This window comes from Microplitis mediator, chromosome 5 (genome assembly GCF_029852145.1).
Source record: "Microplitis mediator isolate UGA2020A chromosome 5, iyMicMedi2.1, whole genome shotgun sequence".
Taxonomy (NCBI): Eukaryota; Metazoa; Arthropoda; class Insecta; order Hymenoptera; family Braconidae; genus Microplitis; species Microplitis mediator.
Window position 1 is genome coordinate 17,812,422 of NC_079973.1, and position 16,316 is coordinate 17,828,737.

The window sequence follows — 16,316 nt, forward strand, 5'->3', positions numbered from 1 at the left end:
CATCGCAGCAGTAACGATTTGGCGCTCAGCTGAGGCCCTCGGTAGAGTCGGACTACCGGGGATAACCCCCTGAGCATTTACTTAAAAAAAGAAATAATAATAATAATAATAATAATAATAATAATAATAATAATAATAATAATAATAATAATAATAATAATTTCTTTATTAGCAATTTGCTATTGTTTGTACATGACAGGACGGTTACATATTTATAACTTATCCTAAATTTATAATTTAAAAGTCTTTTTTATATAATCTTTTAAGTCAATTTTAAAAATTTTCAGTCTTCTTTCCTTTCTAATTGTATCTGGTAAACTGTTATACATATCAAATCCTTTATATATCAAACACCTCTCAGCAGAGTGTGTTCTTGTGAACTGAATCTGTAAAATGTCTTTTTTTCTTGTATTATACGTATGCTTATCACTGACTAATATTATCTTATTAATTAGATATGATGGCGCACAACCTAATACCATTTTGTGTATCATAATACAGCATTTGTAAATCATGAGCTGCTTTACACTCATCCATCCTAAAGCCTCTAGCATTTTATTTACATTCGTATATCTATTTACACCTAGAATAATTCGCATTGCACGATTTTGTACTTTTTGTAACACAGTCATTTTTTGTTGATTATAGTTTAACATCAAGCTTGCACAGTACTCAAAGTGTGGTCCAACAATAGTTTTATATATTATATTTTTTACATACGTACTAACAGATTTATTCAACCTATATATCACATTCAATTTATTCGCAACTTTTTTGGCTGTTTCAACTAAGTGTTTGTCAAATGTTAAATTGTTATCTACTATAATACCTAGATACTTAGTTTCTTTTACTTCTTTAATGCTTTCACCGTCGATTTTAACATCCATACTACCCATTTTATATTTCTTCCGTATATCATGTATTATCATATAGACCGTTTTCTTTTTATTGATTTTTAATTGGTATTCTTTTAACCAATTTATTAAAACTTTTAAACTACCATTTATTTTTCTTTCAATTTCGATAAAATTTTTACTTGCAAAGTAGAGTTTCATGTCATCTGCAAAGAGTTTACATTCGACACCTTGATCTTTCATTAATTTAATTACATTATTAATATAGATAATAAATAACATAGGACCTAGCTTCGAGCCCTGTGGTACTCCATGTTCCACTACTTTTTCCTCTGATATCACTCCATTAAATTTAACGACTTGTTTCCTATTATTTAAGTAAGATTTAAACCATTCCAACACTGTGCCAGTAATTCCTAAATCATACAATATTTCCAATAGTTTATCTCTATTTATTGTCTCGAAAGCCCTAGCAAAATCTATAAATACTACACATACATAGCTTCCACTATCCATACTATTTCTCCAGTCAATTAAAGAACACTGCATGGCTGTTTCACATGAGTGTTCTTTTCTGAACCCTGATTGCTCCTTAGACAATATTTCGTTTCTTTCTATAAATTTTTCTAGTTGATCTTTGACAATACTTTCTAGCACTTGCTCCATTACTGGCAAAGTGTTAATAGGCCTAAAGTCAGAAGCTATTATACTATTTTTAATTTTCTGTATAGGCGTAATACATGATACTTTCAAACAATCAGGCACCAATCCACCTTTCAGCGATTTTGTCATAACGTTTAATATTAGTTTTACATTACACTGCCATAAATTTTTTATAATTATAGAATTTAGATCATTGTTAACTCCTTTTCTATCATCCAGACCTCTTATAATTTTATCTACATCATCGATTAATAACTCATCAAACTCACTCCAATTTTCATTTCTATTGTTGTTATTTACCGAATCTTTATCAATCGATTTACATTCTATATTATTTACAATTTCTTGTATACTATCTATAAAGTAACGATTAAATTCATTAGAAATAGTTTTGCTGTTACTAATCACTTTACCATTAAATTCTACACTATCAATGACAGCTTCTGTTTTTTTATCACCGATTAATTTTTTTAATTCTTTCCAAAGAATTTCACCGTTACTTTTATTAGCATCTATATTTTTATCGTTGTATAATCTTTTGCATTTCCGTAACTCATCTACTATTTCATTTCTTAATTTTTTATAAGCTTTAATATCAGCCTCACACCCCGAGTTTTTTGCTATAAAAAATAATTTATCTCTGTTTTTTATTTTTGCTATTAATTTACTATTTATCCATTTTTTGTCTTGATATTTACAATTGACTAGTTTTTGTATTTTCGGTAATACTTCATCAAGGGTGTCAGTTATACATCTACTATATATTCCCATAACTATGTTAAAATCATTAATATGCTCGCTATTATCATTGCAAAACCAATCATATATATTATTATCTTTTAGATTGTTAGTTAAAATTTCAATAAATAAATTATGATTAAAATTTTTAAAATTTCTCTTTTCTATTCTTGGCCTGTTATTTATTTTATTTTTACCCCTATCTATATTCAGTACTATTATATTATGATCTGACACTCTTGGAGTAGCTAATACCTCATTTCTCACTTTTATATTAGAAAATACAAGATCAATTATTGTATCGGATGTCATAGTTGTTCTCGTCGGTGATTTAATTATCTGCTTTAGTCCTAATAATGCACACTCATTTATAAATTTCTTCGCATACTCATTTTTAGTATTACTAATGTCGAGATTAAAATCCCCAGCGATTATTAAATTTCCCTCATCAATATATTCTTCGAATACATCGATCATTCTCGTATATTCACTAATTCTGCTATTCGGAGATCTATATACATTAGTTATAATCAATTTGCCATGATCAATTAATTGTACCATGTTTAGCCACGTTTTATCACATATGCTAGTACTGTTTAATATTACTTTGTATTTTAGGTCTTTTTTAATATATGTGATCACACCTCCTGTACGACTATTATTCGTGTTAGTTCTCACATGCTGATACGCACTAAGACTGATTTCGTGATCATAAACATTTTCTGTTATATGTGTCTCACCAAGACACACAACGTCAGGTCTTATACCGTTTAACCAATTTTCAAATATGTCTTTATGTCTTAAAAGTCCGTTTATATTTAGAACTACAATTTTAAAAGCTGATACCGTTGATTTTAACTCACTAATTTTCTTTGGTTGCTAATTAGCACAATAGTTAATATTTTTTTCTGCTTTTTTTATTATTCTTTTATAATATTCACATAGCGTATCGCTTGCGTAATGATCCGTTTTAATTCCATTTATTTTATATTCTTCTACCATTCGAGTACAATTAGCACATTTCTTGTGATCACTCTTACACTCTTTCTCCAAATGATTTCCCGCACATCTTCGACATTTAATCTCTCTCGTACAGTCCTTTGCAAAGTGGTGATATCCACAACATTTGTAGCATCTAAGTACACTTACACAGTCAAAGATTCTACATCTATTCCATCCAAGCTTAATTTTATTTTTCTCAAGCAATACTTTGTGTGTGACTGGATCTACTTCCACAATTAAAATTCCATTCTTTTTATTTCCTTTTATTCTTTTCTTAATACTCATTTTTAAATTTTCTCTATATGCAATATCATTCTGTTCTTTAATCATATCAATTATTTCTTGTTCCTCTTGTATATCAAATATATCTTCATCAATGTCAATAATTTTCACTTTAGGTAGTTTTTTATTAGTCACTTTAATGTTATATTCTTCACTCATAGTTTTTTTAAGTTCACTAGCTAAGATTTCCACATCTTTCTTTTGACCACATCCAATGACAACTTTCCCAGATTGAATTTTTCTTACTGACTCTACTCCGACTCCTAATTTACCAACCTTTACTTTATTTTTTACCTCCTGGAAGGTTTCTTCACTATCCTGTTGCTTTCTTGGCTCTATTATAACAATTTCATTTCTAGACTTCATGACTTTATCAGCGTATGTATTGATATTATCAACTCTTTTATCGTCATTAATTTTTCTTTCCTGATTATCTACATTCAATCCTTTTATTTCATTCTTGATTATCTCCCTTACTTCTGTCAATAGGTCCTTCTTGAAATTTGTAAAAATGTTTGTTATGATTGTTTTCACTTCTGTCTTCAATCCATCCATTGCCAATCCTACATCTTCCAGTTTATTTAACATCTCTTCAACGGTTTCACACAGTTCCGTGTCGTCAACAAAGCCTTTTCGTTTTCTCTTTCCTCTGCTGTCAGTTGAGCCAGTTGAGGAACTTGACATCACACTTTCATTATCTCCTTCTACACCGAAACACCACTCTTCCGTAGCATCTTTTCGATGTTTTTTTGAAATACATGAAGGATGACCTGGTCGATTACATAATTTGCAGTATTTTGGTTTTTTTAAATTGTCTTGTTTACAGACAACACACGTGTGGCGTGCGGAAGTCTCCATTGATTCGTCTATCTCCATCATAGCAAGTGTAGCGCTAATACCGACAGCAGCTCTACTCCACTATTTCTTTTGTTGAGTAATAGATGTCACCATTCATAACGTTCTTGCAAATAATAACAATAATAACCAACTAAGTTTTATCCAGAATTTCCTAACCAATAATTTCTATTAATCTAGATTTTATTTAATTATCATCACTTATCACATCACTCCCGGAAAACATCGAATATCAGCGAATGTAGCAAAAAATTTTACAATCCCTTTAGATACAAAACATGCTCTCACTTTTTACTCTAAACACTATTATTGTATAACTATATACGGAGCGTACAAAAACACGTCCGCCCAGTATAATAATAATAATAATAATAATAATAATAATAATAATAATAATAATAATAATAATAATAATAATAATAATAATAATAATAATAATAATAATAATAATAATAATAATAATAATAATAATAATAATAATAATAATAATAATAATAATAATAATAATAATAATAATAATAATAATAATAATAATAATAATAATAATAATAATAATAATAATAATAATAATAATAATAATAATAATAATAATAATAATAATAATAATAATAATAATAATAATAAAAAGATTTGTTACTATACAAAGATATTAAAAATTACTATACGCAATGTATTTTTGGCTAACACGATTATATTTTTTTACTATCTGTATAGTACATACTACTATGTATAGATAAAATTAAAAGTTGGTGGGAATAGCATATACAAATATGAATTACAAGTTCTGAAACCTTTGTTCAAAGGAGACATCGGGCCGTCAGACATAGGAGACATAGGAGTAGGGTCGCGAGAGCGTCATGCTACTGTAAAGACCTATCGTGTAATAGTTGCGATTTTACCAATTCCACCGAAATTAGAGAGGCTGCAAGCCTACCTTCACTTCATACACAGAGGTCAAGACACCTCCATAGTAAAATAAATAACATTACAATATTAAAAACAGTGAAAAAGATTATTTTAAAAACTAATTGTGTCTTAAAAGATCAAGACGTCCACGAGTAACGCCAATATGGCGTTACGGATGCCAAAGAAGAAAGCCTCAGAGATGACGGATCCGTTAAAAATGATCAACAAAACCAACACAAGATTGCAAAGGCTCGAAGCCCTTGACATTGAGAGATTATTCAAAGCTGGAAAGGAAAAAAAGTTAAAAAATAATGCAACACCTAACCTCATAACACAAAGACCAAAAAAGATCAATGTACTACAAACAACAGAAGGTAATACGGATAATGAGAATGAATGGTTAACTCCTAAAAATACAATAAGATCACAACCAGCAGGAGATGAAATAAATCCCACAAGTATCAGCAACCAGTATTTGGCACTGGATGACAATGATATGGACGACAGTACTAGCGTAGATGGCAGCCGCAGCGCCCCTCGTAAGCCGTCACAAATATCACAAGGCACGTCAACTCAACAACAACAACCTCAAAATACGTACAAATACAAACTGCCTCCAATATTTATATGCGGTAAGAACATTAACGATACCATAAAAATTTTTCAAAATGCAGATATAAACAAAAAATCATTCACAATACATGTAAGCTCAGGTAAGCAAACCATATCAAAAATTAGTCACGAAACTCATGACAATATCAAAGAAGAGTTGAAAAAACAACATACAGAGTTTTATACGTACACTAAAAGAGACATAAAAACACAGACACTTGTTGTTAAAAATATTAGAGGAGATTTTAAAAGTGAAGACATGTTAAAAAAAACTTCAAGAACTTCAACTGCAAAACGTGACAATAATCAAGGTACTCCAACTGCCAACTAGAAACCCTAATCCAACTAATAAACATTTAATAGTGCAAATATCAAACCAAAGTACAAAAGCTGAGGTTATAAATATCAAGACATTAGCATACCAAAAAGTCAAATGGGAAACGCTGCGAAAAACAAAAATGCCCGGATAAAAAATGTTTAGATCCAAGCATATATGATTGGATCCAAATTTTGGCGCGATCCAAGCGGATCCAAACAGATCTGACAATATCCAAAGAGACCTCACTATGTCTAAGTATATCCAAACATATCTTAAAATATCAATAGAGATCCAAACAGATCTTACTATATCCACGAATATATAGGTGTGTCCAAGCAGATCTGCGTAAATGTCGATTTTAAAAAAAATCTACATAGATTTAAGCACATATCTAAAGAAGTTTCACTATACATTCTAACGAATGCATGTATAAATATATTATACTTTAGACCATTCTAAAAACAATATCTACTCACATCTTGGATCTTATTGCTATTACCTCTTAATGCTTTTGATGAACCTATGTATAACATACATCAAAAGTCAATTGATATTTTAAGTAAAGAAAAAACAGATGAATACTTTAAAAGCAATGCGTAATTTAATACTTCTATATTCAATTATTTACGTTTATATTTAATTACATATAATCAAAATAATTATGAATATTTTCGTAAACTTCTATCTATTACATGGGACTAAATATATTTTATTCACCTTAATCTATATAGTTAAATTTAAACAGATATAATTCTACCAATGTGTAATAATTTATTTTCGGAAATATTTATATCTGCTTGGATAAAAATTTTTAATTTTCGTATATTACTCAGATATTTGTGTATAATAAGACAAAAAAACTGTATTTAGTCTTACTCACAGTAGAACCCCGACAGTTCAGCGATTCAGGAGCCTTACCTGTATTTAAATATTATTAGATCTGACCAAATATGACTACATATGGACACACATTTTTGGATAAAGTCATAAATTCTTACGTATATCTGCTTGGATATGAATTATTTTTGCATCTATATACCCACATACATACAATTAGGTCTGAGCAGATATAACTATATGTACTTATATATGCTTGGACATAAGTATATCTGCTTGGATATAAATCTTTATATCTGTTTATATATAGTTGGATCTGCCCTGGTTAAAAAAATGAATTAAAAAGAATTAAAAAAGCACACATATTTAATACTACTCTTCAATAGTCTTAATTCACCGGAGAATCCAGATCGAACATAAAATGAATCCTTTTTAATTCTCCTTCATCTAGCAAAAAAATTATTATCGTTTTAGGATTAAAAAGAATGAAAAAGGATTAAATATTTTTAATCCTAACTTATCTTTTTTGATTCTAAAATAATATTGCAATTTCTGATCGCGCGAAGGATTCGAAAAAGTTTAATTCTAACTAATTCTGTTTTATTCTAAAATAATGTTGCGATTTCTGTTCTCGCGGTGGATTGAAAAGAATAAAAAAAGATTCAAAAAGTTTTATTCTAACTAATTTTTTTTAATTCTAAAATAACTTTAAATTTCTGTTCTCGCGGAGGATTCAAGAGAATTAAAAATGATTCAAAAAAGTTTAATTTTAACTAATTCTAGAATAATATTTAATTTTTGTTCCTGTAGAGGATTCAAGAAAATGAAAGAGGATTGGAAAAAGTTTAATACTAACTAATTCTTTTTAATTCTAAAATAATATTTAATTTCTGTTCCGATGGAGGATTCAAGAGAAATAAAAAGGATTCAAAAAAGTTTAATTCTAACTAGTTCTTTTTAATTCTAAAATAATATTTAATTTCTGTTCCCGTGGAGGATTCAGGAGAATTAAAAATGATTCGAAAAAGTTTAATTCTAACTAATTCTGTTTTATTCTAAAATAATGTTGCGATTTCTGTTCTCGCGGTGGATTGAAAAGAATAAAAAAAGATTCAAAAAGTTTTATTCTAACTAATTTTTTTTAATTCTAAAATAACTTTAAATTTCTGTTCTCGCGGAGGATTCAAGAGAATTAAAAATGATTCAAAAAAGTTTAATTTTAACTAATTCTAGAATAATATTTAATTTTTGTTCCTGTAGAGGATTCAAGAAAATGAAAGAGGATTGGAAAAAGTTTAATACTAACTAATTCTTTTTAATTCTAAAATAATATTTAATTTCTGTTCCGATGGAGGATTCAAGAGAAATAAAAAGGATTCAAAAAAGTTTAATTCTAACTAGTTCTTTTTAATTCTAAAATAATATTTAATTTCTGTTCCCGTGGAGGATTCAGGAGAATTAAAAATGATTCAAAAAAGTTTAATTCTAACTAATTCTAGAATAATATTTAATTTTTGTTCCTGTAGAGGATTCAAGAGAATAAAAGAGGATTCGAAAAAGTTTAATTCTAATTAATTCTTTTTAATTCTAAAATAACTTTGAATTTCTGTTCTCGCGGAGGATTCAAGAAAATTAAAAAGGATTCAAAAAAGTTTAATTCTAACTAATTCTTTTTAATTCTAAAATAATATTAAATTTCTGTTCTCGCAGAGGATTCCTGGGAATAAAAAAGGATTCGGAAAAGTTTAATTCTAACTAATTTTCTTTAATTTCAAAGTTATATTCAATTTCTGTTCTTGAGGAGGATTCAATACGATAAAAGAGGATTGGAAAAAGTTTAATTCTAACTAATTATTTTTAATCCCTAGCGAATTTGGTTACACCGAAGAAATATCTAAACCATACCTGGTATTTGAGTATCATTTTGGTATGTTTTCAGCAGAATTCTAAAAGTATACTCAAATTAAACTTATCCATAATAATAATTTAGGTATTTGTTTGAACAATTTATACCGAAGTTATACTGAGATAAAAAAATTAATTTCTTAGATATCGATATGTTTAATGTGTTTAAGTATATTAGTTGAATAATTTATTTATATGTTTTTTTAATAAATAATTCAAAAAAAAAAGAAAAAAAGTGACAATTGACTGAGGTTCCGAACTTGTGACTTCTCACTTGAGAGTCTCGTAAAGTACTCATAGCGCTGTCACAGCTCTTCATGAAATAAATAAGTTTATCTTTATTTATGGTTTGATTTTTTTATGCATTATATTTATGTTAACTATCTATACTATTCTTGTAATAGAATCAAATAAATAATAAATTGATGATAATTGTATGTCTATCAAACACAAACAGAAACATTTCCTATAACAGTGAAATTTTTTTTTATTTTGGTAAAATAAAAAAAAAGTAAATAAGTATTTACTACTCAAAAGCATTATAATACTAAACACTTAATTGAAATAGAATTTTTATAATTTTCTATGCAGGCAATAAATTTATTTACTTTAAACTTCAAAGAAACATTTTTCTTTTTTACCAGGTAAAGACTTATATAGATAGATATTGTCCTCAACCTCTCTGATTTCGGTATAATTTGAGTATAAATCGTGCTTGAAATAGATATTTTTTCAGTATCATTTAAGTATGAAAAATTCAAAAACATACCCAAAACATGAGACGATTTGAGTATAATCTGGGTATTCATTGGGTATAATTCTTAAAGCATACCGAAATATTTATCAATTTCTACTACACCGGAAATGAACCAAAAAGAAACTTAAATTTTCGGTATAAACAAATTCGCTAGGGATTCTAAAATAATATTCAATTTCTGTTCTCGCGGAGGATTCAAGAGAATAGAAGAGGATTCGGAAAAATTTATTTCTAACTAATTATTTTTAATTCTAAAATAATGTTGCAATTTCTGTTCTTCCCGACAATCCGAGAGAATAAAACAGGATTCGAAAAAGTTTAATTCCATCTTATTTTTTTTAATTTAAAAGTCATGTTGCAATTCCTGTTTTCGCTGAGAATTCGAGAGAATTGTAACCATAACAAAAAAAATTATTTTTCTTTTAAACTTTGAAAAAACAAAATAATAATAATTAGTAATTATTTATATATTAAAATTTTATTCTAGGAAAGAAAAGAAATAATAATTTTATACGTGAAATTTTATTTTTTTTTTATGGAGAAATTTTTGGAAAAAAAAAGTAATTAAAAGAGAAAAAGGCAACAGGAAAAAAATGTAAGAGTGATCGTGAGACGCTCGCCGACCGACAATCTGGCGGGAGAAAGTAAGTGAGCGAAACTTAGTTCCGCGCTCACCGCTAGAGTGTGCAGGCTTCTTGGATATGGACACTTATAGTAGAAGTGTTAAAAGCAAATGCAGCGGACGTTTCGTCAGTCATCACTCCACTGCTACCAAGTGAACTTTGCGTAGCAGAGTGGGAAGCACCTACTGGTAGTGGCGCAGTATACCCTGCACCACGTCCTATATATTGTTGTGATTGGTATCTTAAATTAATATCACTTATACACTACAATGATAACACACTTATATTAGAAATAACAACACCACAATTAACAGCAGTAAAAGAAAGCAAGAGCAATATATAGTTTATTGAAATACAATGTTTGCTATTAAACTGTCAATATAAGACTGACTGACTTTTGTCGCGTATCTATAAAAACAAGAAAAGAAGGCATTTGTTTTCTAGCTATTCAAATATTTAAAAGATCAGTTTCACACTCGTTACACTACCCCCTTCTCAATAAAATTATCGTCCCGATAAAAAATTGTGTTGGAAGAATCGAACTTAATTGAAATTAAAACCATTTGCAATCTTCGTTCGATTCCGCTATGGTCCCAACACACCCTATCTATCACCCTACAGGGAAAAAAAACACCATAGCCAAAAAACAACCCTGTAGGCTAACACAAAGAGAATAAAAAATAAAAAAAATAGTCTATAATTTAATTGAGCTAAGAATTGATAATAAAAAAATTAATTATTCTGCTAAGAAGTTAATCAGTGCACGTGACTCTATTTTCCTATTCAACGAATCAAAATAAATAAAATTAAAAATGTAACCCTCCTCTTGATTGAATGGACCTTCAATGGGAATGGGATCAGGTACGGGATGGGAACAGGAACTCCTTCCTCTCCTCCTTGAAGGACTAGGAATGGACTCCTTCTCTCCTTTCCCAATGAAATTGAAAATATCATCTGCACATAATAAAGAAACAAAACGAGTATCTCCAACATTTCATTAAATTTTATTTTTAAACATATTTCATCATTACATTCTATTATTTATCAGTTGTTAATTATAAACTTTTAGTGTGATCAATTTGTTACTTTTTCGATCTTAAATGCTCAATGTTCTACCGCTCGGTCCATTCAGCTCATATGCCGATGAGTTATCTATAGCTAACATATCAACGATTACTGAATAATACACGTTGCAACGGATTTCAATTTTTCCCCCTAAAAGTTCCTCGGAAACTCTCCAGGGTATCCACCTATCTCCCAGAAGTCGTGCACTACTTAAGAGAAATGTTGACTATGCCAACTCCGGATGGATCCCAAAGCTCCAGTCAGGATACTGTTAACCAATGATAAGTCCTAAGAATTCAAACTTTTGATTTGAGCTGAGCTCACTTAAACCAAAAGAAATATCCAGTCTCTCATCAAAGGCCCAAGAATCCCGGGAACCCCTTACAACGACTAATCGTTCAGGGTCCTCAGACGGACTTCCCTCAGCTAATAACCGAACTTAGAACATTCCAGTCCTATAGAATCCTGAGAATCCCTTGAACAACGTTACCACCGAGATCGTTCAGAGCCCTCAGCCAGACTTCTTTCAGAATCTCGGGAACTCTTCAACAACGTCTACAGTGTGGTTATTCAGGGTCCACTGTCAGACCTCCTAAGGACTATACCAGTCTTTCGCAGTCGTTCAGACATCTTCAATTTTATCAGTTTGCAAGATATCCTAGACTTACTAATTGACTACAGAATCCCGGGAACCCTTTACAACGTCTACACTGAGATCGTTTAGGGCCCCAGCCGGACTTCTCTTTTATTTTTCTTATTGATCACAGTACGGTGCAAGACGGTTTCCATGCACGATTTTATATTTTCCGTTGGGAATTTTTCTGATTTTATAAACTACGTTATTTAGCCTATTTTCAATTTCATAAGGACCCTCTCAATCGCATTGAAGTAAATAAATTTTTTAATTATTTCCGTTAGTATCGACTTTTCTTTTTTTTTTAAATTTAACTCAAGATAATAATCTCAGCAGTTTCATAAAACTTTCCTATTTATCCGTATAAAACTCATTCATTGACTTGATAAAATGCTTGAGGTATTATATAGCCCAGATAAAAATCTTCAAATATTATTATCTATATAAAGTCGTTTATCTATCGTTCTACATCGTAGAATCATCAAATGTACCCGGTTTATTAATCATGTCAATCGATTACAAAACAAAAGAGCGGTTAGATGTCACGATATATTTAGCTAATTTGTACTTTTTTTTTTTTAATTTTATCTAGCTATAATTATTATTAAATAATGATACATCACCAAATTTATCCTTTCTGAATTTCGAGTTGTCCATCAATTCAACTTCAACTCCTCAATTGATGCTAATAAAATATTCTTCCGGCTCCACTGTTTTGTTAAAAAAAAAAATAATAAGACTACCCGGCATTTAATATTTTGATCACTATTATTTTATATTTTTATCACACACGTAATTACTCATACCCGCACTTTAACACAAATTAATAGAAATATTTTCACAACACTAATTTATTAATCACGAATTTTTTTTATATATATAGTACATCACACAAATAAATTCTAATACGCATTTTGACACCGATTAAGAAAAATATTTTCAAAAATTTTAATTAATTCATCACCGTATTTATTTATATTACTACGCGAACTTTAAGACTATAACACACATCCACAGAACTTTTTTTTTTTTTAATTCATCACCGAATTTACTTATTTTACTACACGCACTTTAATATAATAACACATATTCACAAAACTTATTTAATTCGTCACTAATTTTATTTAAATTCACACGCGCACTTTATCACAAATTTAAAAAAATATGTTTTCACTAAACTCGTTTAATTGATCACTGAATTTACGTATTTTTTTTAAATATCAAAAACACGATCGTTTCAAACTTTTGCCTTTCCCGTCGCGTCGCAATATTTTGACAGCTATTCTTATTTTATATTTGTAAATACACACAAAGGTAACGCGCACTTCTGACACCAAATTGTAGTGATTGGTATCTTAAATTAATATCACTTATACACTACAATGATAACACACTTGTATTAGAAATAACAACACCACAATTAACAGCAGTAAAAGAAAGCAAGAGCAATATATAGTTTATTGAAATACAATGTTTGCTGTTAAACTGTCAATATAAGACTGAATGACTTTTGTCGCTTATCTATAAAAACAAGAGAAGAAGGCATTTGTTTTCTAGCTATTCAAATATTTAAAAGATCAGTTTCACATTCGTTACAATATATATATATATATATATACCTGGTATAGATAATATATTATATTTGGTATAACCAGTGGTCTTCCCCATGGACAATTCGGGATATCCATCCCAGTTCGGGCTCTCTATATTTTTCTTGGGAATAGTTCTTTATTCTATTCGATTTCTCTGAAGAGCATTAAAAAGTATTAAAATTTCTAAATATGAATTCTTCTTAATTCTATTTAATTCTCTAAAGAGAATTAAAAAGGATTCAATTCATTTTTAATCCTCTTTAATTCTCTTTTTTAACCAGGGATGAGCAGATATAACTATATATACTTGTATATGCTTGGATATAAGCATATCTTCATGGATATCAATTTTTATATCTGCTTATGTATAGTTGGATCTGATTAGATATACTTATATATGCTTGGATATGCATATATCTACTTGGATATCAATCTTAATACATCTCTCTATCTGCTTATATATAATTAGATCTGAGCAGATATAATTATATATGCTCACATCTAGTAAGATCAAATATTTGGATGTATTTGGATATAAACAGATATAACGAGATCCAGATATATCTGGTTGGATCCAAACGTTTTTTATCGGGGCTACAATGTAAAAAATGCCAAAGAGTAGGACACACAAGTTCTACATGCGAAATGGAGTACAGATGTGTCAAATGTGGTACCAACCACCCCAAAGGCGAGTGCAAAATAAACCCTGAACTAGGAAGAGAAGAACTTAAATGTGCGAAGTGCAATGCTAAAGGGCATTCTGCATCGTATACGGGATGTCCATACCTCAAATATGCTAACAACCAAAGAAAAGAACAAGTAAGTCAGAGATAAAAGGTAAGAACACAAAAAATAAACATGTTAAATAGAGGACTACAACCAAATGTGTCTTATTGCCAGACACTGGGAGCAGTAACAGCCTACTTAAAAACGTTAACATCACACAAACTAATAATAATAATTTTAAGTTTTATTTTATTTTATTTGATTTTTTTTTTTTTTATTTTATTTTACAATAATAAGTTGCTGAGGAAGTCATAAATAAATGACGAAACGTTCAATTTATTTAAAGTAATTCATTTATTTCTTGGTCCTATTTCCTACGAATTCAATAGTTAATAATTTTAAGGTTCACAACCAACAGCATCAACAACACAACACCCAAAATAGCAATCATCCAAGAATACAAGATTCATTAAACGATGCCCCAGCCTCGGCCAACTCACTGAGACAAGAACTGACAGCAACAACGCTGCAATAACTACTACATCGTTAGTATATATGCTCCACCATATAATAAACTAGCTTTCTTCAATGAACTAAAAATATTATGCTCCAAATTAGAACTAAATAAAGACAACAACTCCTACTTAATAGCAGGAGACCTAAATGCCAAAAGAACTGATTGGGGAGACACTACGAACAACGAGAGAGGTAAAATACCTTATCAAGTGGGAAGAGGACCTGGCTCCAATTTACCGGGCAAAAATCTACAGTACCAGTGAACCATCCTACACACCCAGTCAAGCATATCTTGACTGCTGTATTACTGACCAACAGCTATTGAATTCGAAAAACAATAAAATAAACACAGTAGACTATGACAGTGGACATAGAACTTTGGTATTCAGTGTTCAAACTACAGTTCATACTAACGTAAGCAATAGGCATATCTACAATTACAAAGCAACCAAATGGCATAAGTTTACGGCAACTCTCGACAAAAATTACAACTTAGACATCCCTGAAAACCAGAATTTAACCATAGAGGAAATAGACTCCGGCATAGACAGTATTACTCAATCAATAACAACAACTATTAAAAGTACGGTACCACAATATAAAAAAGTGGACAGTGTTCATAAATATCTGAATGCTAGAATAAGAAAATTACAAATAACTAAAACCCTCCTAATTACTACTCTCAAAAATCTGGGCGTCGGTTGACCCTGTGGGCCAGTCCCAAAACTTCCCGCTTTTTTCGAGTTGTTTCAGCTCGAATACATTGTTGTGAGTACATTTTCGAGCTCTTCGAGCTCGAAAATACTATTGTATCCCATTCTTTTCGAACAAAACCGTTTTTAGCATTTCTTTCTCCCACGATATCTCACGAACGAATCGGCCGATTTTGATGGTTGAGGCGGCAATCGACGTGTTTTATTGAGTTCTAGAGCTGATTAGATTTTGAAGTCGATCGTTCGAGTCGTTTCTGAGAAATCAATAAAAAACTTAAAAAAAAAAATTTTTTTTCCGCAATTCAACAATATTATCGAGTCTACTTGATTAAATGATCTGAAATTTTCAGAAAAGTTGATAGCCAACAAGCTCTTTTGATTGCCGCCTTAACCATCCAAATCGGTTCATTAGTGAAAAAGTTATAGACCGGTCACACACATACATACACACACACACACACACACACACATACATACATACAGACACTCGGACATCATTCTGAAAGTAGTCAGAATAGTTTCCCAGGACCTCAAAACGTCAACATCTAATGAAATTTCGATTTTCGCAAATCGGGGTGAAAACAATAACTTCCCAATTTTCGAAAATCGTCGATTTTCTTAGCGGGAAGTTAATAAGCTTAAAAAAAAACAAACGCTAGGAAACAAGCAACTAATACTGAAAACACAAGAAACAATCAAGCTAATTAAAATGGAACT

At 29.9% G+C, this 16,316-nt stretch overlaps 2 protein-coding genes across 2 annotated transcripts; one reads left to right on the top strand and one right to left on the bottom strand.

Annotated features, from left to right (window-relative positions):
- Positions 1-3,134: 3,134 nt before the first annotated feature.
- LOC130668485 (uncharacterized) lies at positions 3,135-4,664 on the bottom strand. The gene has a single exon (XM_057470804.1). The coding sequence runs from the start codon at positions 4,416-4,418 to the stop codon at positions 3,135-3,137; it is 1,284 nt and encodes a 427-aa protein (XP_057326787.1). The 5' UTR covers positions 4,419-4,664.
- Positions 4,481-6,243, top strand: LOC130667343 (homeobox protein 4-like). The gene is made up of 5 exons (XM_057468855.1): positions 4,481-4,497; positions 4,575-5,007; positions 5,128-5,364; positions 5,437-5,932; positions 5,975-6,243. Exons 1-5 carry the CDS (start codon positions 4,481-4,483, stop codon positions 6,241-6,243), a joined length of 1,452 nt encoding a protein of 483 aa, XP_057324838.1.
- The last annotated feature ends 10,073 nt before the right edge of the window (positions 6,244-16,316 follow it).

Coding starts and splice junctions, on each gene's coding strand:
- LOC130668485 (XM_057470804.1), bottom strand. CDS start 4,418: ATGATGGAGATAGACGAATCAATGGAGACTTCCGCACGCCACACGTGT.
- LOC130667343 (XM_057468855.1), top strand. Junction 5,008..5,127: donor ATAATAATAATAATAATAAT/AATAATAATAAA, acceptor TACTATGTATAG/ATAAAATTAAAAGTTGGTGG. Junction 5,365..5,436: donor GAGGTCAAGACACCTCCATA/GTAAAATAAATA, acceptor GTGTCTTAAAAG/ATCAAGACGTCCACGAGTAA.